The following is a 26,665-nucleotide window of genomic DNA, read 5'->3' as shown; positions in this document are numbered from 1 at the left end:
CAAATATTTGACATTTATCCTCACTACTCTAGGAAATAACATTATGAGTAGGTTCATAAAGGGTGAAGCCTGTATCCATTTCTATCAGTTGGACTTTAATTTAAGCGTGGGAGTTGTAGTTCAACTGTAAATGCCTGTTTTGCTGTAGGAACTGCAGAGCAAACCTCCTGCCCTCTGCTAGCAGGAAATCAGAGTTAGATTTCTCATGATCTTTTCTGCCCTTTCAGATTTACAAGGCAAATATATCCAAGCATATGTAGAAATACACACTTCAGGTACTCCTGTAATTGTAACTTGCTTGCTGACTTTTGCCCTTCCCATCCATGATCCTTGTTTCTGTTAGTTCCTGATCCATTTTTCTAAACTATTTTTCTAATAATTTCTAAATGGTTTCTGGTAGAATGTGGACCCAGATTTATCTTCTACTACTTAGAAAACAAGGCCAGCTTAGAATCTTAGTGTTTAAACTGCTATGAGATATCAACTTCTTTAGTTGCCTGGTGTTTGCTTGTTTTATAAAGCAGAAACTCTGAATGTTATTTAGGAACCAATAACCCAAATCAAACTTCCATTCTCTTAGATGGGATTTTTGAGGGTCTTCTGAGGTTCATGTGTCCTCCATGCAGTTGATAAAAATGCCTTTTGCTTATGGCTTTTCTTTTTTTTTCTTTCCCCTTTGGCTTGTTTGTTTGCAGAAAAAGATGGACAGTCGGGAGTACCAGGACGCACAAGGTTTTGCAGCAGATATTCGGTTAATGTTCTCTAATTGTTACAAGTACAATCCTCCAGACCACGAGGTGGTGGCCATGGCCAGGAAGCTCCAGGTAAAGGTGTTGGCAAATGCATCTTCCAGAGTGTTTTTAGTTCAGGTGCAAGGTGAGATCCAGGTGTGGATCTGCTGTTGGCACCAACAAGGGAAATTCCTCCAGCCCTTGGAAAGAGCCTTGTGCTCTCTGCAAGACTGTTGTGCTCTTCACATGGCATGGGCCCAATGCTGTGTTCAGCTCCTAAAGTACTACAATCCTTGGTTTTTAAGTAATTGGGGGATTTTCATGGGCTTTCCAGATGGGCAACCATATTCTGTATATTACTATTTTCTTGTAGTGCACAAGAGATGTATTTGAGACCAGAGCGAGCTGTTTGTGGCTGAGGCTCCTTTGGTCACCAATTTTGCTCCTTTTTGCAGGATGTCTTTGAGATGAGGTTTGCAAAAATGCCCGATGAGCCTGCAGAGGCCCCCCCTCCACCTCCCCCAACAGCCCCAGTGGTGAGCAAAAGCACAGAGAGCAGCCACAGCAGTGAGGAGAGCTCCTCAGACTCCGACAGCTCCGACTCCGAGGAGGAGCGGGCGACTCGGCTGGCCGAGCTCCAGGAGCAGGTACTGCACCATCCCAGCTGTGTGTCTGTGCATTAGACAGAGCACAGCAGCAGGAATTGTGTCCTGAAAAATCCCACCTAGGCTGGCATGCAGGGAAACATTCCCAGCCTAAGGGGAAAAGCATTCAGCTGTGCAGTCAGTGCATGTTGGATGTAACGGGAATTTTCTTCAAGATGGTTTTCCTCAGTGCTGATGCTCTCTCCTTCATTCTGGGTTCCCAGAGTATGAGCTGCTTGATTTTTGGCTTTAGGCTATACTTACACCTTGGGATGTAGAGGGAAGGGTTTGTGGAGGCAGCAGTTACCTTGCCTTGATGGTTTTTCCCTTGTCTCCCCCCTAGCTGAAAGCCGTCCATGAGCAGCTGGCTGCACTGTCCCAAGCGCCAGTGAACAAACCAAAGAAAAAAAAAGAGAAGAAGGAGAAAGAGAAGAAAAAGAAAGATAAAGAGAAGGAAAAAGAAAAGCACAAAGTCAAAGCTGAGGAGGAGAAGAAACCCAAGGTGGCTCAACCACCAAAACAGGCCCAGCAGAAGAAAGCCCCAGCTAAGAAAGTGAACAGCACAACCACAGCTAACAGGTGAGAGCCAAGGTGCCTTGAGGGGGAGAGCCAAGAGCTTCCAGCTCTGTCCTTAATTCCTGGGGAAGCTCAGTAGTTATTAATTTGCTGCTGAATACTGTTCCCATTCCCAGACAACTCCAGGGAGTCTTTAACTTGGAGCTGGCAGTGGAACCACTGTGTTTTCACTGTCCAGCTCTTTGAATCCCTGCCTGATTGCTCTCAGATAAGGTTTTGGGGGTTGCCTTTTGTGCAGCCACCAAGAACGTGCCATTTCATGGCTGCCCCCCTGCTGCTACTTGGGCTCATTGTCACACTTCACAGGGCTAAAATATAATAGGAACACAACAGCTGATCTCAGGCTGCTGAACTTTTTCAGTACTTGTGCTGCTGTTCCAGCCTTCTGACAAGAGCTTCAAAGCCAAGAGCATGGGGACGTTTGTTACGAGGGAGTTAGGGGGGAAAAAAAAAAAAAGAATTCATTGCTGTGTCCCCATGAATGTTTTCATGCTTGACAACCTCCCCAGGCAGCCCAAGAAAGGAGGCAAACAGGCATCTGCAACCTACGACTCGGATGAGGAGGAGGAAGGGCTGCCCATGACCTACGACGAGAAGCGCCAGCTCAGCCTGGACATCAACCGCCTGCCCGGGGAGAAGCTGGGCAGGGTGGTTCACATCATCCAGTCCAGAGAACCTTCCCTCAGAGACTCCAATCCCGACGAGATTGAAATAGATTTTGAAACCTTGAAGCCCACAACGTTACGAGAACTGGAGAGATACGTGAAATCTTGTTTACAGAAAAAACAAAGGAAACCATTTTGTAAGTTCACCTCCCGGGGCACGTGTTCCCCCCAGCAGCTCTTGGGCTCAGCTGAGGAGTCAGGGCATGTGTATTGAGATTCTCTTATCCACCTGGTGGGTATGTGGTGGCAGGAATTTTTAGAGATTCTTTTCTCCCAAGGAAATGTACAGAAACTTCCTGTTTTTCTCTGTTCTTTTCTTCCCATGGTGTCCTGCTGCAGAGACCTGGAGAGCCAATGTGTTCCTCTGCAAGACCTGTGGGATGCCTTTATTAATTACCCAGGCTCTGGAAGGCCCTGTAAAGGTTTCAGTCTCATTGTGTCAGGTGTTACATGCATACATCTGGAAGGATCAGTTTCTTATCCTGAATAGTTTAGCATCTAATTAGGAAGGAAACAAAAAACGTGGCTGGGATCCAAACCACCAAGGCAATAAATGATTTGCACAAGGTTACCTGGTTACCTGTGGATTCTGGGTGTGTCTGAGTTGTGTATTCACCCCAAAACTGCTCTTGCTGTGTGTCCTGATCACCACATTGGCCTCACCCTCTGTCAGTTCAGAGGGTGAGTGTCAATCTGCTGCTGAGTGTGTGGTTCAGTGTGGGACAGACTTTGTGTCTCGTCCACAAAGGGAATTCCTACAGCCCCTGGAGAGTTTAGCTCCAGCTGGACAGCAGTAGCATCACTTTCCTGAAGTGCTCCTGGCCCTCTTGGTTAAGGGAGTTTTGCTTCTAAGATAATGACACAAAAGCTACTCCTTGCTCTTGCAGAGCCTCTCCATTCCTTTCTCAGGATTTTCAGGAAGGCCTAAGCAAAGCACAGACTTTGACCTTTCTTTTTCCTTAATTTTTTTCCCCTGAATCCTTCACTGTTGGCCTAGCTCAGGAAAGGATTTTCCAGAACAGGAAAGCATCCTTCAATTTTGGAACTAGAGCACAGAGTAACACAGATATAACCTCAGATATCCACTCTGTGAGCCTGGCATGCCTGAGCCTGGCTGGACTCCTGTGCTGAGTGTTCCCTCTTAGGACTGTGCTTTCCAGTTTTCTTTTTTTTGTTGTTTTTTTTAAAGCATTGCTTTAAAACAGCTCACAGAAATGTAGGTATTTCCTTGCTGGATCAGGCAAAATATCTGGCTCCTGTCTTGTGCTTCCAATCCTGGCCAACACCTGTGTTCAATTACTCCTCCTTTGGAGGAATATTTCCTTTCCTTGGCAGTGTGAGTGTTGCTGGTCCTTCTCACCCTTTCCATCCTGATTCAGTTACATTCCTGTTGTCTGCCAGCCTTTGCCTCAGTTGGTTTTTAATTTGCCTTTGTTTGTTTTGTTTTCTATTTAGAGCAACATAAACCACAGTAGATTATTGCGTGAGGGGATCGGAAGTTTTAATGGCAGATGCTTTACTCCTGACAACCTTTAATGGGACACTTTATTTTACAGGGCAGAAAACCCATGTAACAATTCTGTAATTACAAATCTGTAATTATTGACCATATAACTGGCTGGTAAGTAACCTGTAATGACAAGGTTATTACATGGATATTTCTATCTTCTACAATACTTTCCAGAAGATCTCTCTTAAAAAAAAAAAATTGCATGTTACAGGATGGTGGTGATTTGATGAGCAAGGCAACTTCAGGTGTTGTCTTCTCTCTGGGATGTGTAGTTGCTGTGTGAGCACTGGATGTTGGCAGTGTCACTGCAGAGTGTGCACACAGATGTACATGCCCTGTAAAATAGTGATGTCCACTCTTTCCCCCTGCATCCCTGCACTTTCAGAAACTCTGCCTTCCTCCCCCACAGCTGCCAGTGGCAAAAAGCAAGCAGCAAAGTCAAAAGAAGAGTTAGCTCAGGAAAAGAAGAAAGAACTAGAAAAACGGTTACAGGACGTCAGTGGGCAGCTAAACAACAACAAGAAGCCTGCAAAGAAAGGTAATGGCTTTGGGTTTATGGGAAAAGAGCCCCCCAAAAGTGAACAGATTTTGTCACAGGGTCAAAACCTCTGCCTTGGCTTTGTCCCTGTGACAGGAGCCCTCAGGGAGTTCCCTCTGAGGGAATTGCCAGGTCTGGGAGGCAATTCCTCCTTGAGAGGGAGGAGGATCTTCCCTGTGTTAACCTGGTGTGCAGCCCACACCACAGAGCTTAAACATGGGCTTACAAAAATCCCAAACCCCCACATAGCTCAGGATGCTCCAGAAGGTTCCCCTGGTGCAAACAAAGCTTTCACCAGGGGGTTTCCTGTGCTCAGAGGTGACACTGCCCCACAGCAGAGCTCCTCTGTGCGCATCCCAAACTTCCACAGTTTAGGGTAAATTTGGGAAATTTTTGAAGCAGCTCTTCTAAAAAGTAGATTTAATCAGATTTTTTTTAAACTGGCTCTGGAAAACATTTCTTTGGAGAAAAGTGGAAAAAACCTATTTATTTAATAAGCAAAGCATTTACTAGTACAAAAAATGAACATTATTAAACAATTTTTTTTTTCTTTAAAAGAAATTATGCATTCAGAAAGTCTCTTTTGTGGGCTGTAGCTGGACTTACTCAGTCTCTTATCAATCTTTTTGGTGTTGGAAATGCTGTGGCTCAGGCTTGGCTTGAGTGGGCTACAGGTGTGAGCTGTATGTGCTCTTTTGGGTGCTCAGTTCAGAGCAGGTTTAAACAGGTCGAAAGAAAAAGAAAAACTCCAGTTTAGGGAACTTCTCTGCCTCAGCTAGCTAAAAACTAACTAAAAGCAAAGGAGAGCTCAGTCTTGCTGTCTGTCTGTCTGTGGTGGTGTTCATGGGGGTCCCAGGAGGAGGGAAGAGATGAGGATCTGACTCCATGTTTCAGAAAGCTGATTTATTATTTTTTGATATATATTATATTAAAACTATACTAAAAGAATAGAAGAAAGGATTTCATCAGAAGGCTGGCTAAGAAAGGAAGAGAAATGGAATGATAATAAAATCTGTGTGTCTGACTGAGAGTCCAAGCCAGCTGGACTGTGATTGGCCATTAATTAAAAACAATCAAGAAGGACCAATCCCAGCTGCACCTGTTGCATTCCACAGCAGCAGATAATTATTGTTTACATTTTGTTCCTGAGGCCCCTCAGCTTCTCAGGAGAAAAAATCTTAAGGAAAGGATTTTCCATAAAATGTGTCTGTGACATCTGTCTGTCCAGCAGCAGGAATGTGGAGGAGTGAGAGGAGTTTGTGAAAACAAACTCCACGCTGCTTTTCTCTCCTCCTTCACCCTCAGAACCAGCCTTAAAGGTGCAAAACTTCTTATCCAGCAAAAAGAGAACAATTGGGGATTACCAGCATCATTCAGCCAGCCCAGGGCTGTGGTGGTGTTCATGGGGGTCCCAGGAGGAGGGAAGAGATGAGGATCTGACTCCATGTTTCAGAAAGCTGATTGATTATTTTTTGATATACATTATATTAAAACTATACTAAAAGAATAGAAGAAAGGATTTCATCAGAAGGCTGGCAAAGAAAGGCAGAGAAATGGAATGATAATAAAATCTGGTGTCTGACTCAGAGTCAGAGACAGCCGGGCTGTGATTGGCCATTAATTAGAAACAACCACATGAGCCCAATCCCAGCTGCACCTGTTGCATTCCACAGCAGCAGATAACCATTGGTTACATTTTGCTCCTGAGGCCTCTCAGCTTCTCAGGAGGAAGAATCCTAAGGAAAGGCTTTTCCATAGAAGATCTCTGTGACCCGGGGCAGGAGCGCTGCCCCCCGTGGGTCAAACTGGGCCCTCGCGTGTTGCCGCCCGCTGGGAGTGACCCCATCCCTGCCTTGTCCCCGCAGAGAAATCCGGCTCCGCTCCCTCCGGAGGCCCCTCCCGGCTCAGCAGCAGCTCCTCCTCCGAGTCCGGGAGCAGCAGCTCCAGCGGCTCCAGCTCGGACAGCAGCGACTCGGAATGAGCTGGGACACACGGACACACCCCCCAAACGGACACCCCCTGCTCTGCAGTGCCCCCTCCCCTCCTCACCCCCTGCTCTCGGGCCACGCTGGGCAGGTTTTATCCCCTCTCTCTTTTCTCTGACTTGTTTTTATTTTATTTTTTAACTCAGTGTTACAAAAGGTTGTTTTTGGTTTTTTTTTTTTTGGTGGGGGGAGGGAGGGGGCTCTCTTTTAATAGGTCAAAGATCTTTGAGTGTGTGTGTGTGACTAGACTTTATGACAAATAGTTCCCTTTGCATAAAGTCTCTAAAATTTACATTTATCTGGAGAAAATTGGCTGAAAATGGAAGAACTTTGAGCTCTTAGCAGGAGATAAATAGAAAATTCTGCAAGGTTTGTAGTACATTTCCCTCCCAGCCCTTCCCTCTCCCCAGAATATTCTCTTTTAATAAGCCTGCCTGGCTCACACAAGGTAAAAATCATCTTTTTTTAAAGAAATCTCTGTAAAATGGTACTGTATCTGAAAGATGTTAGCTTTTGAACTAGTTGGTGTATTTGTTATTAGCACTAGTATTCTTAATCTCCAAGTCTACAGTGTGATGAAAATGTCAGATGCTATCATCTTTTTACATAAAAACAACAAAAAAAATCCAAAAAAATTCTCATGTACTGTGGATTGCTAACATGCTTTTTTTTTAAATCTTGGTAGAGGCATAGGCACCTGTTCAGGAAGGTCTTGAAGCATGAATTTAACTTTTAAGCACACAAGCAATAGAAGTTGGTTGCATTTCTTGCTTTTCCACTCAAAAGCTTCACTTTTCCTGGGCATTCATTGGGAAGAAAGGGAGCAAGGGACACACTCAAGTTTCTTGGGAATGTTATTTTTACCTTTAAACAGATCATTTCCAGGAAATGGGATGCTCTCTATGAAAGTTTTCATGGAATTTGACAGGAGGTTGTTTTTTTTGGCTGGAAGTTGTCAGCTGGAGCCTGGAGCGATCCCTGCAGTGTCCAGCACGAGTCATGCGCCCATTACTGGGCACATCTTGGGCATTTTCTCCATGACAAACACCTCAGAGTGGGCTTAAAATAAAGCAGCACTTGAGCCCCAGCTGAGGCTGAGCTGGCAGGGGAAGTGGAGAGGGATTATTTTGTGTGTGTTTGGGCTTTTTGCTTTTGAGTTTGCTTTGGTTTTCTCCCTTCTCCTCATCATTCTGGTAGTGAGCTCCTGGAACAGGGGGTGCTCCTCCTGTGTCAGGCAGGCCTCAAGTTCCAGGCACTGAAATGTTTTACCTCAGTGAAAAGAGCAAAGAGGGGAGGGAGGAGAAAAAAAAAAAAAAAGCTTATTTTTTTAAAGCTTGCTATTTTTTTTTTAGTCCAGCCTAACGTTTTGACCTGCACTGCTGCAATACACCCTGGTTTCAGTGTCCCTAATTTCATGTATATACCATGACTTTATTTATTAAACATCATTGGTCATTTAAAATATAATAAAATCTAACAAAAGCAAAGCTGAGGTTTTGCAGGCCAGCAGACAGGAAGACTTTTAATGAGGTTTGAACCAGATTAAAACAAACAAACAACAACAAAGCAAATAAAAATCCACAACTTTCTTTATATACCTTGGACTTTTTACCTACAGGTGCTACAGTCCAGTCTCTCGTGTGTCTGTTGCTCTGTCATGTTTGGTGTGTTCATTTTTAGATTTTTTTCCTCTTCTTCTCACCCCAGCCCCCTTTTTTCCTGTTTTGTACAGATTTTGGAGACATACACTTCAATACAATTTTATTTTCTCAGTGGTCTTTTTTCCTCCCCTCTTTTTTTTGTTTTGGTAGAACAATGGGGGTTTTATCCTTTTCTAATCCAATTTTAGGCAAACACCAATTCTATAATTACATCCAATTTGTAATCTGAGGGGCAGAAGTTTTATTGTAAATTCTTTTTATTGTAAAGAAAAAAAATATACAGAATTTAACAGAAAGTTCTGCCTTTCCATCTCCAGCACCAGCCCCTAAAACTGCCTCTCCTCTGTGGGGTAGCCCTAAAATTCACCTTTTGTGCTCTCCCAGTGGTGCAAATTGCTCCAGATTTTATTTTCCCTGCAGGTGAGTGGTCCTGGAGGCCCCTCAAGGCCAGCCCAGATTTCCTTTCACAGAAACTGAAAGAAAAATATTCTGATTTTTACTAAAATTCATTATTTTTCTTTTCCATTAACAATGGAGTTCAGTTCTGATTTTAATTTTTTTTTTTTTTTTTAAGTTCTGCCCTTACAAAACCTTCCCCCAGCCAGATCCCTGGTAATACATTTTCAGAATTTACTATGAGGAAATGTAATATTCACCTAATTAAGAGCTTGGGTTTCTTTTTAACGGGGTTGGGTTTCACCTGTGTTTCTCCTATTGCCTGCAACTTGGATGATCAAAACCAAGGAATATTTTAAGGAATAACTGCATCCAATTCACTGCCATGGCTTTTGGATAAACAAACTCCCAGTTTTCTCTTCCTGGGACCTTTTCCTGCCTGCTTGACCCTGAGCTGTGGTGGGGAGGACAAACCGGAGGCGACAGCATCACTGCCACAGAAAATCCTGGGAATTTCAGCTCTGGCACCAGGAACAGCCCCTGGGACACACAGACATCCCTCAAGGGGCTGCCCCAGCAGAATTCCTTGGGAGAGCTGGAGCCAGAGGGGTGAGAACCCAGGTGTGAGGTGATGTGATGAGGGGAGAAGCGTGGCTGAGGCTGGCCCAGCTCCTGGAGGAGGATCCCTGTGGAGCTGGAGAGCCCTCCCAGCCTGGGGGATTCAGGAAAATCTGCCAAGGCCACCACGGAATGGGAACAATCTGCTGCACATCTCTGATCCACCAGCTGCAACTTGGGCTTCCACTTCTTGGGAAACTTTGCACAGAAATGAGGTGTTCTCAACAAAATGGAGCAAGGAGAAATCCATTTTGGCATGACTGAGGGAAGAATCTGGTGACTCCTCCCTTCCAAATGCTGTCCTTACGCTTTTCCATTCCCAGCTTGTTTGTAGTGCTCTTTATCCCCACCATGTCCATGGGGGTGCCTCTTGTACATCCTGAGTTTCTCCAGGAAAGAAAAGATGTTTCCAGTCCAGAGGAAGTAGCAGCAGTCCTGAATGAGTTGGGAACTGAAGCAACAGAGCATTTATTTAACTGGGTTTTATTGCATGACACGTCAGTCCAGATGTCACAAAATAACTTGGAAACGAGCAAACACACAATGTTTGAAGGACATTTTTAAACTTAAGAATAAAAAAGAAAAAAAAAAAGGAAAAAAAAAATTAAAGTTTTTATGGTAGAATTTTTCTTGAATGAACAAAGTTTAACTTTGTTTTCCAGGGGAAACTTCACTGAAATCAGTATGATTTCATATGTATGCATACACACAGAGTTTTATTGAAACTGCTTTTTTCGGACTAATTCCTGTTTTGACAAAATATCTGACCAGACCTTTCTCAATCAACCAGCATTACTGCACCTTTTAAAAAGAACTTTGTGAACCTTTTCTCTGATTGTAAACTCAGCCTGTCTCGTGGCTCAGTGGGACCAGAGGGAGATCCCCATCCCAGCGACCGAAGGATTCTCTCAGCTCTCTGCACACCCAGTGTGTCATCCACACAGCCAAACCAGTGCAGTTTTTGTACTGCTGTGGTTTGAACCTTGCCTACCCCCGGGGTTTGTGAGCGTGGGAGTGATGTTTCAGGGCTGTGTCACTGCTGGCAGGGTGGTGACCCCCGAACACACACAAACATCATTTCTGTGTGTGGAAATCCACAGCTGAGTTCCCCCTGAGCTCTCTTCCCTCTTCTCTGTGTGGTAGAAGCAGACTGCAGTTACCTAATCTAGTTCTTTCTCTGCTTTGGGGACTTTTAGAGCAGTTTTTAATTTTGGTTTTTTTCCTTGTTTTGAAAGGAATGATTTTTTTTTTTTTTTTTTTTTTAAAGCTGGGGTTGGAGCTGAGGGGAAGGCATCGGGGCATGACAAAGACAAACCACAACCTTTTTAGTACTGGATTTGAAATTCTCAGTCTCTTCTCAACCCTGAGCAGGTACCACTAGGGCTAACTGTGGGCAGGCTCTGCATCAGTAAAGAGAAATTTAGGATTCCTTACACAGCAGCGTTATCTTGCTTTGAGCTGCATTTTGTAAAGAAAATGGTATTTGCATATCTTTTTAAAATGTCATTTTTAAAAAATAAATTAAACCACCAGCTAGGATTTGACACAGGCCACTTAGAACACAGCCCTGATACTGGCATAACCAATCCAGAAAGATTTGTTGTTGTATTTTTTGTTTTGTTATTTTGGGGGTTTTTTAATATTTAAAAATAAAAAAGAAATTGTTACTTTTCTGTATGATGTGCATGCAAATTTACTGTAACTCTTTTTCTTAAAACTTTTTAGTGCCATTTCTAGTTATATTCCTGTAAATGTCAGTTATTGAAAAGAAATGAGTCAATGTAAGTAGTTTAGCTTGTTTATTGCAAATTGCTGGCCTCAAACAAAACAGAATTTAAAAAAAAGAGTTAGAAAGTAATCTTTGATGTTACTGGTAATCACGGACCCTGGTCCTGGGGCATTTGTTTTGTTTTCATAATAAAAAGAAAAATTGTTTGGTGTGTGCAGTTTGATCCCATCTTTTCCCCTCTCCTCATCTTTTCCAGGTGTGGCACTCAAACGTGGACTGGGCAGTGCCAGGAGCCAAACCCCAGGGTATTGAATCCTGGTGCCACGAGTCCTGGAGTAATTTGGGAGTTGTTTTGGGGGATGTCAGAGTGGGGCAGCTCTGGGGTGTCTGAATCACAGCTGAGTACCTGCAATAAAACTTTAAATCCCCTTTTCTTGGCGAGGGAAACTCAGCTGTTCCCATGTCCCAGGGCAGCCAGGGAAGGGCTGGAGCTCTTCCCAGCATCCTACAGTCTGCAGGGTCTTCAATTCTGTGAGAATTGCTCCTGATTGAGGTAAGTTGGGCTGAAGGGAAATCAAATTTCACTTCTTGGAAGCCACCAGGAGCTGCAGGAAGCAGAGGGACTTTGTCACCTGCTGTGTGAGCTCAGGGTGACATGGAAGGCACAGCCTGGGAAGGGGGGTCTGGAGCAGCTGTGCCAGTGCCAGCAGAGTCCTGGCATTGCTGTGTGGGGGCCAGGAGCTATTTTGGTCCCCAGAGAGGGTTGGGGTTGGTTTTGCTGGTTGCTTTGTGTGTGAGGTGGGGTTAGCACAGCCAGGCTGCCCCAGGGTTGATCTTTCTCTAACCCCGTTCCTGCTCACTGCCCCTCCAAGGCTTCAGCAAAGCTGTTCCTCTCTGCTCCTGCAGCAGGGACACTCCCAGGGGCTGTTTGTCCAACTGTCCCCTAAACAGCCTCCTGTGAGGCAGGTGAGGGTGTTCCTGTGGCATTTGAAGGTGAGTTATTTCTGGGGGCAGCGAGCAGAGCTGTTTGTTCAGGCTGGGAGGAGGTTGAGGACACACAGGACACAAAGTTCAACTCTCACTGCTCATGCCTTGAGTCCTGGGGCTGCCAGAGGGACATTGAGGGGCTGGGCTGAGTCCAGAGGAGGGAACAGAGCTGGGGAAGGCTCTGGAAAGTCTGTCCTGTGAGGGGCAGCTGAGAGGGCTCAGCCTGGAGGAAAAGGAGGCTCAGGGGAGATTTCCTTGCTCTCCACAGCCGCCTAAAGCAAGGCTGCGAGGTGGGGCTTGGTCACTGCCAGGACAAGAGGGAACAGCTCAAGCTGCATCAGGGGAGGTTCAGGTTGGACAGCAGGAGCAATTCCTTCGAGGAAAGGGGGCTCAGGCCTTGGAACTGCCCAGGGAGGTTTGGGGTCCCCATCTCTGGAGGTGCCCAAGGAAGGCCTGGATGTGGCACTCGGGGCTCTGGGCTGGGGACAAGGTGGGGAATGGTCACAGGCTGGATGTGACAATCTCTGAGGTCTTTTCCATAATAATTGCCTCATTCAGTGTGACATCCAGAGCTCTCCTTATCCTGAAGGTGCTGCTGGCCTTGGGGAGCTGGAGGAGCCTCCCACAGCTCCCAGCCCAGTGTTGTGGCTTGGGAACCTCACCAGTAACTGAGGGGATTCCTCCCTCCCAAAAGGGAAATGCCAAAAGCTGTCACCTGTGCCAGGGGGAAAAACAGCCACTCCCAAAGCTGCATTCAAATCATTTTAATGCACTTTATCAAAGAGGCTACAACAGTGTTTGAAACAAGTGCATCACCACCACACAGCTGGCTCACAGAACAGCCACAGCAGCCACTCCACAACCCTGCTGTGACCAGTGACACACAGAAATGGAGAACTACAGTCACATTCACAGAGATGGAAGGACAACTCATCCTCTTCTTCCTGCACTGTCACATCCAGCCTCCATCCTGGAAGAATTTATGCACATTCTTACGGGTTTAGTCTTGTTGTGTAAAATAACTGAATTTTGGTTTACCAGCCACGTTAACAAAAAGAGACTGATTATACCCAAAATAAGCATCTTACTTACTGAAATTAAAAAGAAAATAAAGTGTTGGATTTCTTTTTCTATAAGAAAAGAAAAATGAACAGCTGGTTTGGGGGATGTGCTGTTCCTTAAAACTCCCAGAGTTCACGTGCTGCCCAGGGCTGGCCAGGAACCCACCTCTCTCTCCTGCTTCTCCAGGTGAATCCACCTGCAGCTCCCAGGGGAGCTCTGGGCCCAGCCCCCTGCCTGCTGGAGTAAATAATCTCCTTGTTCACTCAGCCAGGAGCTGGAGGCCCAGGTGGGTCACACATCCCTGGCACTGCTCCCCCAGCACCCTGCCAAGCCTCGCTGGCTTTGTGAATCTCATTGCACTCGCTTGAAAAAACATTTATTCACTGGGTTGTTTCTCCTCCAGAGCTAGTCCTGCCAAAAGCAAGAGGGTTATTTGTGTGCAGAGCAATGCACAGGTCTGCAAAGCAGCGAGGTTTAAATCTATGAGCACACACACACAAGGTATCAAACACCAACACATGCAGAAATAGTGCTTTTAAAAAAACAACCAGCTGCCTATTGTTTGCAGTGCTATGGAGCAGGGCTGAGTACACCAAACCTCTATGATTTCACTCTAGGACAGGTGTGTTCTGCTCAGTACACTGAGTTCAGCAAGGCTGAGTGTCTGTGTGTTTGTTATAGCATTTCACCCATACGGGAGAGGTGGAAGAGATTCTTCATTGTATTAAAAAAATAAATAAAATAAAGTGCTTGTAAATAACACAAAGGAGGTTTTAGATAAATAGAACAGAATTAATGAGTGTGCCTAATGATAGGCAGGTAAATAATCCATCCTGAAGCTGACATCAAATGCTGATTTGCCTGGAGCTAAGCCTGTGCCCAGGCACTGCTGGGTTGCACACATGGCCTAGGCAGGACAGAAAGGGCAGAACCCTGAAGAATTTCCATGCTGAACCCTGGGTACGTGATTCACACCCCTGGAAGTGGTAGTTCTGTTTTTAACAAAGACTCAGGTGCTTGCTGGGCTGAGTTCCTCAGCATGATCTTGCCTTGAGCAAGTCAGGATTAGGATTCAGCAGAAACTTAAACCTGAAAGCAGCAGCCTCTGTGCCTGAGCAGGGCAGGGCTTCTCCCTCCCAAAACCCTCCAGTTAATCATAACAATCCCAGACACCACTTTTAAAATACATGCACCAAACCTACAATCCAACCTGAACTAGAAGTTAAACCCTTCCAAGCTACTGCATGCACTAAAACTTGAATGCAAAGCAAACTCCAGTGGCCTCTTTCCTTCTGCAGCCCATCTCAGGAGTGGCTCTGGGCTCTGCAGGAGTTTCCTCATGTCCCTTAGGACATGTGTGTATTTACAGGGGTTTCCTGCTGTTGCTTTCCTGGGGCTGTCCGTCCCTTTCAGGTGGGTCTGAAAGGAGTCAGCTCCCCTGATTCCAGAGCTCCTGTTAATTCCATGATCCCACACTGTGGCATCAGGGAGGGCCCTTGGCTTTGCACAAAACTCCAGCACACCTTTCCTACCAGGTGTTTTGAAGGTTTGGATTGAATTCTCAACACATTCCCTCCCTGTTCCAACAGTGAACCACTCCATTCCCTGGCTGGGAGAGACCACTTGAGGGCAGCAATTGGAGACAAACAGAACAAGTAATGGCCAGATGGTTTTGGAGATCAACTTCTTAAAACCCCAGCCTTGATGGGAACAGATCTGTGCTCCTGTGTCCCACCAGCATTCCCAGAGCTCTGGGAATGCACCAGGACTGGCCAGTAAGGGTGGCTGGGGACGGTGCCCAAGTGCCAGCGGGTGTTTCTCAGGGCACACGAGCCACTTAGAGGCAACACATGGTCCAGCACAGCCCCTGCCAAGATGCTGGGCAGCAACAGCCTTGAGAGCTCCCCAGCAAGGCTGGGTTTGCTGTACACACTCAGTGACACGCAGAACGGGAGTCCATAAACAGCAAAACCAAACAGAAACAATCGAACTTCAGCCTTCCTGCAACGCTGCTTCCTGTGCAGGGCCATGAGAGGGTGGTGCACACCCACCACCTCCCCCGGCTCTGCTTCCTCTCCACGTGTGGATTCCTGCGGGGAATTACATAATAGCACAGAACTTGGACTGGCCCGTGTCCCTGGAGACATCCAGCTTGTTTTTGTCCCGCACCAGGATGGCCTCGTTGCCGTACTGCGAGTACCACATGCTCCTGCTGCGGCTCAGGTACGTGTTGGGGGGAGCTGACTCCAGCTTCTGCTGCTGCTGCTGCCAGATGAGCAGGGACGTGTCCCTGTACCTGAGGCGGGCGTAGCCCTCGGACAGGGCTTTCTCGGGCAGGGGAACCCTCCCGTTCATCACCGGGTCACTCATCTGCCCCAGCAGAGCTCCACCTGCAGGGGCTCCTTCCCAACAGCTCCGCAATGATCCCCGCTGGGTCTGGCCAGGGCGATGGCTGCTGCTTGGAGCTCAAGGGAGAACATCCCAGGGCACACGGCTCAGGATCCACGAGCTGCTGGCACCGCTCAGGAGAGGGAAAAGAGCCCTAAAATCCCAGCAGGCAGCCTGGCCTTGCTTAAAAAACCCTCCGGGGCTTCTGAGAGCTCACCCAGCAGTTCTACTGCAGCGTGCTCCATGCTGGGAAGGGCCCACACGTGCTGTTTGTTGTCAGTCCATGCAACACCTCCATAGGTGCGAGCAGGCGGGCAGGACAGGCCCGGATGAGCTGAATTCCCTGGAGAACGGCTCCCGGAGCTGCCAGAGGTCAGAGCCCGGAGGTCGGCGATGCCCAGGCCCGTGTTCGGCCTCTCCCCGCGGATGGACGGAGCCCGCACGTCACAGGGACGCGCAGGGATGCAGGAGAAGATGCAGGAGAAGATGCTCGGCCCCGCTTGTGGTACCCAAGCTGGAGAGGAGGTGGGGAGTGCCCGGCACCTCCGGACGGCACCTGCGGGGCACAGAGCGTCACCCCAGGAGCTGACACCGGGGGTCCCCGCCCTGCCAGGCTCCCTTTCCGTGCCCCCCATCTCCCGCCCGCCCCCAGACCCTTCCAGCGGCCCCGCGGGTGTCCCGCACCCCCGGCCCTGCCCGCCCCGAGCCGGGGGTCCCGCCCCGCCCTTCCCGGGCCGCCCCCCGAGGGTTCCCCGCGCCCCCCGGCCCTGCCCCGGTCCCACCGTGCTGCGCTGCCCGGCCCGGCTCGGCTCGGCCCGGCTCGCCCGGCGCAGGCTCCGCCCGCCGTGATGCGCTCGGGAGGAGCCACGGCCGGGGCGGGGGCACCGGGGCGGGGGCACCGGGGCGGGGGCACCGGGGCGGGCCCGGGGGGGGCGGGAGATGGCGGAGGGTACCCAGGGGGTGCGGGAATATGGGGGGGGTGATGTTGGGAGCCCCAGTTTGGATACGGGGGTTCGGGGATGGCAGTGGGGTACCCGAGTGACGTGAGTGGGTCCGGGGATGGCAGTGGGGCTCCCTAAGGTGGATCTGGGGTCCGGGGATGGCAGTGGGGCTCCCCAAGGTGGATCTGGGGTCCGGGGATGGCACTGGGGTACCCAGTGGGGTGCGGGAATAGGGGGTGTGATATTGGGAGCGCCACTTTGAATGTGTGGGTCTGGGGATGGCAGTGGGGTACCCTAAGTGGGGTGAGTAGGTCCGGAAATAACAGTGGGGTACCCGAGATGGGTTTGTGGGTCCAGGGATGGAATGGGGTACCCGAGTGGGGTGAGTGGGTCCGGAAATAACAGTGGGGTACCCCAAGGTGGGTGTGTGGGTCCGGGGATGGCAGTGGGGTACCCGAGTGGGGGATGTAAGTCCAGGGATGGCAGTGGGGCTCCCCAGGGTGGGTGCGGGCATCTGGGATATGACATTGAGCTCCCCACTTTGGATGTGTGCGTCCGGGGATGGCAGTGGGGTAGCCCAAGGTGAGTTTGTGGTCCGGGGATGGCACTGAAGCCCCCCCCCCCAGTGGGTGTGAGAGTCCCAGGGGTGTCACCCAGCTGTGGGTGCACAGGGACACCCAGTCCAGCTGTACTGAGCCCATACTGGGAGCACTGGGGCTGAACTGGGGGAGTCCTCTGTGTCCTGTGTGTCCATGGGAGAGGAGCTCTCTGGGATTTTTAGCCCTCTCTCCTTTCTGGTGGGTGCTGGGAAGGTGCAGGCGCCCTTTGTACCCCTTGGGGCTCCCCAGCGAGGGGCGAGGACAGGCAGGGACACCCCTGTGTGCTGCCAGCCTCACGCCACTGTCACCGAGGGCTGTGTGGGCAGGAGCAGCCCCTCCTCGAGCTCCTCTCTCTGCCCCAGCTCCTCTCCCTGTCCCGCCTGCCCCTGGCCAGCACAGCACTAAATATGTTTTGAAGAGAGCTCCTGGGCTTATTCTTTTCCTGATGATGCTAAATTTAAGCTCTCAATCTTCTTATCTGCTGTGAAGGCAGCGCCATCTAATCTTCTGTGAAGGACCCGAGCAGAGCTACTCCAGAGCTACTCCAGAGCTACTCCAGAGCTACTCCAGAGCTGCTCCTGGTTGTTCCTCTCAGCCTTCAGGGACACAAACAAGAGGCTGTGGTTTGCTGCCGTCACAGGGAAGGCATGCTGCAATTCCCTGTTCCCAGGAGATCCAGGCCAAACACAAAGAGGGAAGCAAAGAAAAAAAAAAAAAAAAGAAGGAATGACCACACTGTTTAAATGTTTATTATCAGAAGTATCCTGACTCTGCTGTTTAATCTGCTTCCTGCTAGTGCAGGGAAGCCAGCCCTCGTGGAAGCTGCAGAAAAAGGTGGGAAATCCTTTAGTGGACAAGATTTAGGGTTTTTTTAAGGCTCTCTTGGTGTTGTCTGTAAAATTCCTGGCTCTGTCATCACCAAACTGACAGGATTTGGTTAGGGGGTGGGTGCACTGTGAGAGGGGCAAGGAGGAGGATTGGAACCTGCCACCAACTGCTCTGACCCCTCCACTGCCCCCCTTGCTGTGAGTCCCTGGAGCCAGGACCCTTCCCAATAAACCACGGAGGCAGCAGCAGGGGAATGGAGGAGGCGAACCCCAGGTGCTGCTCAGTCAGAGGTTTGTCCCTCCCCACCTCCCTCCGAGGAAATTCTGCTTTGCTGTCCCTGAGCTGCCTCTGCCGTGCCATGGCTGCAGGGAGGGGCTGGGATGGGCTCTTCTCCCCTTGCCCAGCTCCCAGGGCTGTGAACACTCCAGGTCCGGCTGATTTTGATGGGAAACCTGTTGGGGTGGAGGATTCTTCATTAGTGAGGGTGTCCCAGCAGTGCTGGGAGCTGTTAACTGGTGCTTACTGGTATTCAGCCCAGCTGGGACATCCCAACATGAGCCTTTTCCACGGAGAAAGGCCCAGGGAAGTGCCAGCTCCACCTGCCCGGGGCCTGGGGCCAGAATCCTTTACCAGTGGAGCTGCACTCAGGCTAAACAAAGAGCACCTGAGCTGAGTGCTCGGGTACAAGAGGAGAATCCAGTTCATCCCTTCTGGGATGGAGCTGTGCCAGGTGAATTTTCCTGCTCCTTTCCAGGGGCAGCTCCAGGAGGTGGCTCCTGCAGGAGGAAAATTGCAGGATTGATTGTGGCAGGGTGCACCTTGTCTGGGCAGGTAGATCAGGTGTGTGATGAGCCAGACAGAGGATTATTGTCTGTGCCCAGCAGCTGAACGCTTTGGTGGCCCTGTGGTTTTCCCCCCTGGCTGATGACAATCCAGCAGTGGTTTTGCCGAGCTGGGGCTTGCACAGCTTTCCTAAAATAGCCGGGGAAAGGAGATGACACAACGGGAGGGCATGCTGCAAACGGCACGTAGGCTGTGTGACAGCTGCCCTGCCAGCAGCCGGGCCGGCCCCGGCTCTGGGGACCCTGGCTCCAGCTGGGGACACGGCCCTGGCAGCCGGCAGGGCCCCGGGACAGGCGCTGCACGCCTGGGCGCATCCAGAAGGTGGCAATGGCAATCCACACACACTGCCTGCCTGGGAGAGCCGGGAAAAGAGGATTTCCTGCCCGTGGGGATTTGGTGTTTATGGGATGTTTTCAGAGGGGCTGCACTGTGGCTGCTGTAGAGAGCTCTGGAGTGACACCAGCATTGCAGAAAATACACCTTTCCTGGAAATGCGGCCACGTCCTGGGTATTTTGGGGCTGATTTGTAAGGTATGGAGTCCTCATACACGTTAGTGCATTTAATTTCCTCCCTTCCTCCCTTCCTCCCTTCCTCCCTTCCTCCCTTCCTCCCTTCCTCCCTTCCCTCCCACTAGTTTTGCCTATTCCATGCAGGACTGGGATGTCCCCAATGAGCTCCGTGACATTCCCAAAGTGCCACCACCACCTCTCCAGCCAGATCCCCCTCCCATTCCCTGTGCGTTGGGACCCAAGCTATGGGGGCTTCCTGCCAGGCTCCTGGTCCGTACACACGGAGACATTTGGGGGTGAAAAAGCACCAAAAAAAAAAAAAAGCACAGAAATGTTCCCTCTGGCAGCATCTTCATCCAGGCACCTCTGGGGCTTCTCTCGTGTGAGGAGCTGAAACAAAAGCTCAAGGAGCAAAGTCTGAGTGGAGAGTTCCCCAGCAGAGGGTGGTGTCAGCCCGGCTGGCGTTCCCTGGCTGTCTGTCGTTCCCTGGCTGTCTGTCGTTCCCTGGCTGTCTGTCATTCCCTGACTGTCTGTCGTTCCCTGGCTGTCATTCCCAGCAGTGCCAAGACGCAGGAGAGGAGAGCACCAGCTCCAGCACAAAATCCAACCTCTATAATTTATTCAAGCTCCCTTTTAGGTCAGGACCCTTCCCAATAAACCACGGAGGCGGCAGCAGGGGAATGGGTGAGGTGAAATCCAGGTGCTACTCGGTCAGAGGTTTGCTCCTCTCCACCTTCCTCCAGTACCTGGGTCTTTTCCACACCCCTCATCCTCTTGCAGGACACTTTGTACAATCTGGAGCTCACAGCTCAGCAGCTTGTGCTGGATTCGAGCTCCTCCTGGGCCTGGCTGCACAGGTTTTGGTTGTTTTTATTTTTCCTGCTCTCAGAAATCTCTGCCATCAGCCCTTTGGGTTGTCAGAGGTGGGCGAGGAGCGTGCTTGCTCCAACACCTCCCACGCAGAGCCTGGCTCTGCAGCTGCAGGGATTGCTCCCAAGTGTCCAGGGGCCAAGAATGCTTTTTATTACTCAGTGAAAAAGCTAAGCTGTGCCTCGCAGCTTTAATTATGCACATACAATCAACTCCTCTGTTGTCATCTACCTACAGACCTGACCTCACATGGCAGGCTGGTTCTGAGTCAACCAAAATTATCCCTGGCACGACTCCACTGCCTTCAGTAGCCTCGTGATCCCTGCCCATGGGTGCTGTTGGAGGGCAGAAACGCTTGGTGAAGAGCTGAAAGATCAAGAAAATCATTCTGAGAAAGCACCTCCTCGGGGTATGGGGAGTGTGGGCTGAGATCTGGGTACTCCCAGGGCAGGGCGCAGCTCTGATGCTGAGACTGGAGTGTGTGGATGCTGCTCCCTCTTGGACGGCACTGAGGGACAGCCAGCACCTCGCCATGAAAGAATTCCTCGTACCAAAAAACCCCCAAACTTTCCTTGGAATATGAAACAATTGTTTTCTGTTGGTCGGAGAGATCCTCCTTCCTAGGTGGAAAAGGAAGGATCATGGCTGTGGAGTTGCTGTTTCTCCTTTATCTCCGCTTGGCTCCATTTGGAAGAGATTAGTGCTGCATTTGTTTGACATGCAGGTTAATAGCTTCCCTTCGTCCCAGTCCCGGCTTCCGGTTCTGCCTAGCTGGAAAGCCGGGCTGGAAATTAATCGGCAAACTCTGGGGAGAGAATCTCGGAAGAAAACTCAGAACAGATTTGAAAAGAGGCTGTTCTAAGCCGCGCTGATTTGGAAGGAAGCCACCGGTGAAAATCGGAGATTTTTCAAGAGTTTACTGCCAAGGAGTTAATGCCTGAGAGTCGAGGTTTTTAATAAATACGCTGGTAATTAATTATAGGAGTTGTCCTCCCGTTTGAGAGTCAAGGAACACGATGCCTTGTTTGGGTTAAACATCTCCCCTGCAGTATTTGCAACCCAAACACGGGATGACGAACGGGAGCGAGCGCTCAGACAAAGCGGGGTCTGTGTGAGCGTGTGCGGCCCCGGGGAGGCGGGGGGGCCCCGGCACCGCTCCTGCCCTGCCCCAGGACTGGGGGGACCGGGGGAGCCCCGGCACCGCTCCTGCCCCGGGACTGGGGGAGCCCCGGCACCGCTCCTGCCCCGGGATTGGGGGAGCCCCGGTACCGCTCCTGCCCCGGGATTGGGGGAGCCCCGGCACCGCTCCTGCCGTGCCCGCAGCCCTGGGGGGAACGGGGGAGCCCCGGCACCGCTCCTGCCCTGCCCCGGGACTGGGGGAGCCCCGGCACCGCTCCTGCCCCGGGACTGGGGGAGCCCCGGCACCGCTCCTGCCCCGGGATTGGGGGAGCCCCGGTACCGCTCCTGCCCCAGCACCGGGGGAGCCCCGGCACCGCTCCTGCCCCGGGATTGGGGGAGCCCCGGTACCGCTCCTGCCCCAGCACCGGGGGAGCCCCGGCACCGCTCCTGCCCCGGGATTGGGGGAGCCCCGGTACCGCTCCTGCCCCAGGACTGGGGGAGCCCCGGTACCGCTCCTGCTCTGCCCCAGGACCGGGGGAACAGGGGGAGCCCTGGGGAGAGGGGACCCCACAAAACACGGTGGTGGCTCTGCCAGCGGGGACAGCAAAGCAGCGCCGGGGCTCTGGGCGGATTTCCCGGAACAGGGAGAGGAGCGGGAGGGAGGGAGGGATACAAGGGAGAGAGGGGGAGAGGAAAAACAAAACAAAAAGCAGGAAAAATAAAAAAGGGGAGGGGGGGGGAAGGGAAAAATATTGGGGAAAAAAAAAAAGTGGGCTGCGAGCCAAAGCGTCGCCAAAGCCCCTCCGCCCCCGGGCTCCCGCAGACAAAGGGGCGGCGGGGCGGGCCGGGGGCTGCTCGGTGCTCGGTGCCGGGGGCGGGCCGGGGGCTGTTCCGCTGCCCGGGGCGGGCCGGGGGCTGCTCGGTGCTCGGTGCTCGGTGCCGGGGGCTGTTCCGCTGCCCGGGGCGGGCCGGGGGCTGCTCGGTGCTCGGTGCCGGGGGCGGGCCGGGGGCTGTTCCGCTGCCCGGGGCGGGCCGGGGGCTGCTCGGTGCCCGGTGCCGGGGGCGGGGAGAGCAGCGCTCGCCCCCACGGCGGTGCCCGGCTCGGCCGCGCAGCTGGGCTCCCTCAGCAGCGCAAGTTTCCACCGGGCACCGCCACGGAGTTGCACTGGGGGGCGGCCCCGCCGTGCCCGCCTGTCCGTCCGTCCGTCCGTCCATCCGCCGCTTTGTTCCCGGAGGATGCGGCGCGCCTAACCCCGGCCCAGGCGGTGGGGCCGCAGCGGGGGCAGGGGCAGCCCTCCTCCGGAAAACTCCGCGCCGCCCTCCTTCCTCCTCCTCCTCCTCTTCCTCCTCCTCCTCCTCCTCCCGCTGCTCCCGCTCGCAGCCCCGGCGCGCAGCGATGCTGGCGGGGCCGGCGGGCGGCGATGGAGCGGGGCGGTAGCGCGGAGCCGCCCAGCACCGCGGCCCCTCGGGCGGCTGCCCGCGGCCCCTGAGGAGGAGGAGGAGGAAGAGGAAGGCCGGGGCAGCCAGCAGAGCGCGGCCATGGAGGAGTGGCGGCAGTGCGGGCGCTGGCTCATCGACTGCAAAGTTTTGCCCCCGAACCACCGGGTGGTCTGGCCCTCGGCCGTGGTGTTCGACCTGGCGCAGGCGCTGCGGGACGGGGTGCTGCTGTGCCAGCTGCTGCACAACCTGTCCCCCGGCTCCATCGACCTCAAGGACATCAACTTCAGGCCGCAGATGTCCCAGGTAGGAGGGGAGAGGTGGATGGATGGAGGGGTGGCCGGGCGGGGAACCCCCGGGAGCACCTGGATCCCGGGATGCGGCTGCTGCTGCTCTGCACAACTTGGTGGGATGCGGGGATGGGATGGGATGGGATAGGATAGGATGGGGACCGTCTGTTTCACCCCCCACGGATGAAATGCGGCCGAGAAATTAGGATAAAAATTTGAGAGACCCTAAGGGAATGCCCCCATAGCCTCTCCCTTTATTCGAATAAAGTAAAAGGACTCCTCTGTCTCCTTTTTGGACATAAACCTCTGATGTTTGCGGATTAATTTTCCCAACACCCGGCAGCCCCTCCCAGGCTTTATCCCCCCGGTTTCTCTCTGGGAAAGGCTCCGGGGCGGGGAGAGAACAGCCCGGGCAGGAGGGAAACGTCCCCCTCGTGTTTACAGCCGTGGCGAAACAAAAGCAAATAACAGGGCTCGGAGGAGATGGGATTATTGGGGGTTTTCATGGAGGCGCTGGCTCGTCTGGGATGTGCGGGAGGAGCGGGCGCCGGGACGAAAGTTTGGCTGGGAAGACTCAAAGCAAAATAAATGAATAAATTTATGAAAACACACACGAAGCTCTGGTGCTCTGCGAGGCCGGAGCAGTGCCCGAGCCCCGGTCCCGCATCCCTGCAGCGGGAGGGGATGGGGGCCTCAGGGCAGGGACCCCAATTCCACCCTTGCCCTGTTCTCATCGTGGTTCTCCCATTTGGCTCCTTTAAAAGGGCTCCATCCTTGGAAGTGTTTCCAGTTCCTGGGTGGTTTGGTGGAAGGAGGCTTAAACAAACTGAAAAAAAAAAAACAGAAAGAAAAAAAAAAAAAAAAGAAGTAAAATCAGCTCAGCTCAGGTTGTTTTGTGTCTGAGAGCTCCGCCGGTGTTTTTGCAAGCTGAGCTGCGGGTATTTGCATGGGAATCGGGAAGTGAAATCGATCAGAACAAACGAAATGGGGCTTTGTGCCCTGCCCGCCGGCAGCCCCTGTGTTGACAAGTTCATTTCAGAGCGCCGGCTTTTATTTTTGAACAACAGGTTCTAGCGGTGAAATTCGAAGGGAAACTTTCTGTCTGTAGCTTCGCCGAAACCTTCAGGGATAAATAAACCTCCAGTGCCCACAGGAGCTCAGCTCCTGTGCTGTGAGAGTGAATCCCTCTCCCTTTTTTCCGCTGGAGTTTCCCTCCAGGACGATGTTTGTTGTTTTTTTTTCCAGTTTGTCCCCTTCACCCAGCAGGACACAACCACGTGTGGCTGCTGTGGCTCAGGACAGCCAGGAGCTCCCAAATTTGGAGCCCCTCTTTGGGTGGCAGAGGGCGATTTGCTGTGAGGATGTCCTTGATCATCCTGCAAAGCACCGGGATGGGAATCCCCAGCCCCGTGCTGAAATCAGTAAATAAAAACACGTTCCTGATGCCTCTTCCCAGGGTGGAACAATGCTGGGAGATTTCCTCTTGGCTTTCCAGGCTCTGAACTGATCAAACTGTTTTCCGCTCAGGCCGATGTTGCCAAATTTAATCTGCAGTGGGGAGGGCTGGAGCTCTCCTAGAGCGTGCTGGGAATGGCACACTGTGTTTTGGGGTTTTTTTAAGGGAATGCTGCAATCCCACAAGGCTCATTTTGGTGTGGTAGTTGCCCTGTGGGGAGTTCAGGATGGGTTTGAAGATGTGGCACTTGGGGACGTGGTTTGGTGGCAGATTTGGCACCAAATCCGGGTTGGCCTGGATCTTAGAGGGCTTTTCCAGCCCAAGCTCTGGTTGTCTGTGATGCTGGGCTGGTTTGGGGTGAGGTTTGGAGAGGAGGCTCCTGCTGTCCCTGCCTGGGTGGAAGGGACAGTTCCCAGCCCTGCTGTCTGTAATAAAATCGCTTTCTGCTTATCCCCCCTGGCTGCTCTCACAGCTCTGGGGGCTGTGTGAGGGGGCTGGTTGGGGTGGGTTTGGTGGCCCTGTCTCTGAAAATGAGATCATTAGAGGGGGCCAGCACAGAGCTGAGCCCACAGGACTGCAGGGCATCACCTGGTGTGGGAGTGGATGCTCTGCTGAGGCTCAGCTGGTGCCTCAGCCAGGATGGGACCCAAACCACTCTGGAATCAGCCTTTATCTTTGATGTGCTTGGTAATTCCTGGGAATTTGGGAATCTGGCTTTTCCCCAGGGTGGTTTAAAGGCACTTGTGCTGCCCTGAGGTGATGGGGAGGAAGGGGCTGAGCCCCCTGGGCTGCCCCAGCCCTGCTGTGGCTCTGGGGGAGCAGTTCAGTGTCTCCAGGCCAAGTTTCAGGGGAATTGTGCAGGAATCCATCCTCGCCACCCAGCTGTGATGTGCTCAGACACAGGGCAGGGATGTGCACTGAGGAACTTCAGAGGCTGTTTCTGATGATAAATGCACATTTTGCCTGGCTGGCTGGACTGGCTAACCAGCTGTCTGCCTCACTAGAGAGCTCATTTTGGTATTAATCAGGTAAAGTGCCAGGGGACAAGACACTTGTGCTAGACTTGAAACAGCCAGTAAAATACTCTGTCATCCACCTTTCCCTCTGAATTAAGTGAGGTGTGCAGGTGTGCAATGAAAAACAGATTTTTGCCCGAGGTGAGCAGCGTTTCAAAGGCCAGAGGTGAAATCACAAAATCACATCTCTGCACAGGAACACTTTAAGATCCAGGCACTTGTGTGTTAGTTTTTTTTTTTAAATCCTTTTCTGTGCTGATTTGTTTTTCCTTACAGCTGTTGGAGGTGTGCTGAGAGGTGAGGTTGGAGTGTTGGCAGCACAGGGAGGCTGCAGGGACTGGTGTCCCTGTCCTCCTAAAATGTCCCCAGCCTCATAAAACCTCCCTGTGCTTGTGCAGCAGAGAGGCCAGGCTGGCCACACAGCAGTAGGGAGTTATTAAGCATAATACATGATGATTAATTCAATAAATGAGGCGAATCACCCCGTTAGTTGCAGTCTGAAGTTTGCTTTATTTTCATGTTCGGCTCCAGAGACCCCAAATCTGCTGTTTGGTGGTGCCTGGGAGGATGGGATGACCCAAAGAACTTCCAGAGTGACCAACAAAATAAACAGGAAAAACAATCTTGAGTCCCAGCTCTCTTCTGAGAGTCACTGGACGCCAGGGCAGTTTGGATGGAGTGCAACTTCATTTCTGCTCTTTGCTTCTCTGTTTCTGGAGAGCTGGGAATGGCCTGGGGGTGATTGCCCTCGGTGCTTATCGATCATTATGTCTGGAACTGTGATTGCATTTCTAGGGGCGGCATTCAGGGAGATTTTCCAGCCAAAGTGTGGTGCAAAGGACATTGGAATTTACAGAGGTGGGAGCCCTCTGCTTTGCATTCCCTGCCCCAGAGCCATCCCAAAACCCCACTCCTCTCCCCATTCCCCTTCCCAATTCCAGTCCTCTGTCCCTGTGTGCTCTTGTGATTGAGGCAGAGATCTTTAAGCTTTACGTTTTCATCAATAATTAGGTTTGAATCTTAATTTTGTTAAATCTCTGGTCAAATACAAATTAAATGACTCTCCACTGCTGTTTCAGCGTGAAAAAATATGTGCACTAAAACACCTGCATGTTTGGGTGAGGTTGATATTTGGTGCTGTGAGTTTTATGAGATTTTCCCTTTTTTTTTTTTTTTTTTTTTCTTTTTTTGGCATTTGTCTTAGATAAAATTAATCCTTCCTGACAGGGCCTTGGATGTGTTTGGAGGTTGGTAGAGCAGCCTGCT

At 51.4% G+C, this 26,665-nt stretch overlaps 3 protein-coding genes and 1 long non-coding RNA gene across 9 annotated transcripts in view; 3 read left to right on the top strand and 1 right to left on the bottom strand.

The window, feature by feature from the left end:
* Window positions 1-6,757, top strand: part of BRD3 (bromodomain containing 3) — a 41,300-nt gene extending 34,543 nt beyond the window's left edge. For both annotated transcript variants that reach the window (XM_066562746.1, XM_066562745.1), the window contains exons 7-12: window positions 696-824; window positions 1,187-1,378; window positions 1,719-1,954; window positions 2,461-2,753; window positions 4,536-4,664; window positions 6,530-6,757. In XM_066562746.1, the coding sequence (XP_066418843.1) occupies window positions 696-824; window positions 1,187-1,378; window positions 1,719-1,954; window positions 2,461-2,753; window positions 4,536-4,664; window positions 6,530-6,645 (1,095 nt within the window). In that variant the 3' untranslated portion in view covers window positions 6,646-6,757. The remainder of the gene's footprint in view (window positions 1-695; window positions 825-1,186; window positions 1,379-1,718; window positions 1,955-2,460; window positions 2,754-4,535; window positions 4,665-6,529) is intronic.
* A 6,032-nt stretch (window positions 6,758-12,789) lies between these two features.
* Window positions 12,790-16,361, bottom strand: BRD3OS (BRD3 opposite strand). Its single transcript, XM_066562641.1, has 2 exons — window positions 16,273-16,361; window positions 12,790-16,046 (listed from the first exon to the last, which is right to left on the bottom strand). The coding sequence occupies exon 2, from the start codon at window positions 15,470-15,472 to the stop codon at window positions 15,203-15,205; it is 270 nt and encodes an 89-aa protein (XP_066418738.1). The 5' UTR covers window positions 15,473-16,046; window positions 16,273-16,361; the 3' UTR covers window positions 12,790-15,202.
* Window positions 16,362-16,872: 511 nt separating this feature from the next.
* On the top strand, window positions 16,873-17,757 carry LOC136564561 (uncharacterized). Its single transcript, XR_010784728.1, has 2 exons — window positions 16,873-17,013; window positions 17,520-17,757. It is a non-coding gene; the product is annotated as an uncharacterized lncRNA (long non-coding RNA).
* A 4,857-nt stretch (window positions 17,758-22,614) lies between these two features.
* VAV2 (vav guanine nucleotide exchange factor 2) overlaps window positions 22,615-26,665 on the top strand; it is a 120,611-nt gene continuing 116,560 nt past the window's right edge. For all 5 annotated transcript variants that reach the window (XM_066562767.1, XM_066562765.1, XM_066562764.1 and 2 more), the window contains exon 1: window positions 22,615-22,943. In XM_066562767.1, coding sequence (XP_066418864.1) covers window positions 22,740-22,943 — 204 coding nt within the window. In that variant the 5' untranslated portion in view covers window positions 22,615-22,739. The remainder of the gene's footprint in view (window positions 22,944-26,665) is intronic.

This window comes from Molothrus aeneus, chromosome 19, assembly GCF_037042795.1.
Source record: "Molothrus aeneus isolate 106 chromosome 19, BPBGC_Maene_1.0, whole genome shotgun sequence".
Lineage (NCBI taxonomy): Eukaryota > Metazoa > Chordata > Aves > Passeriformes > Icteridae > Molothrus > Molothrus aeneus.
The sequence above is the reverse complement of the archived record's forward strand: the minus strand, read 5'-3'. Positions and strand labels throughout refer to the sequence as shown.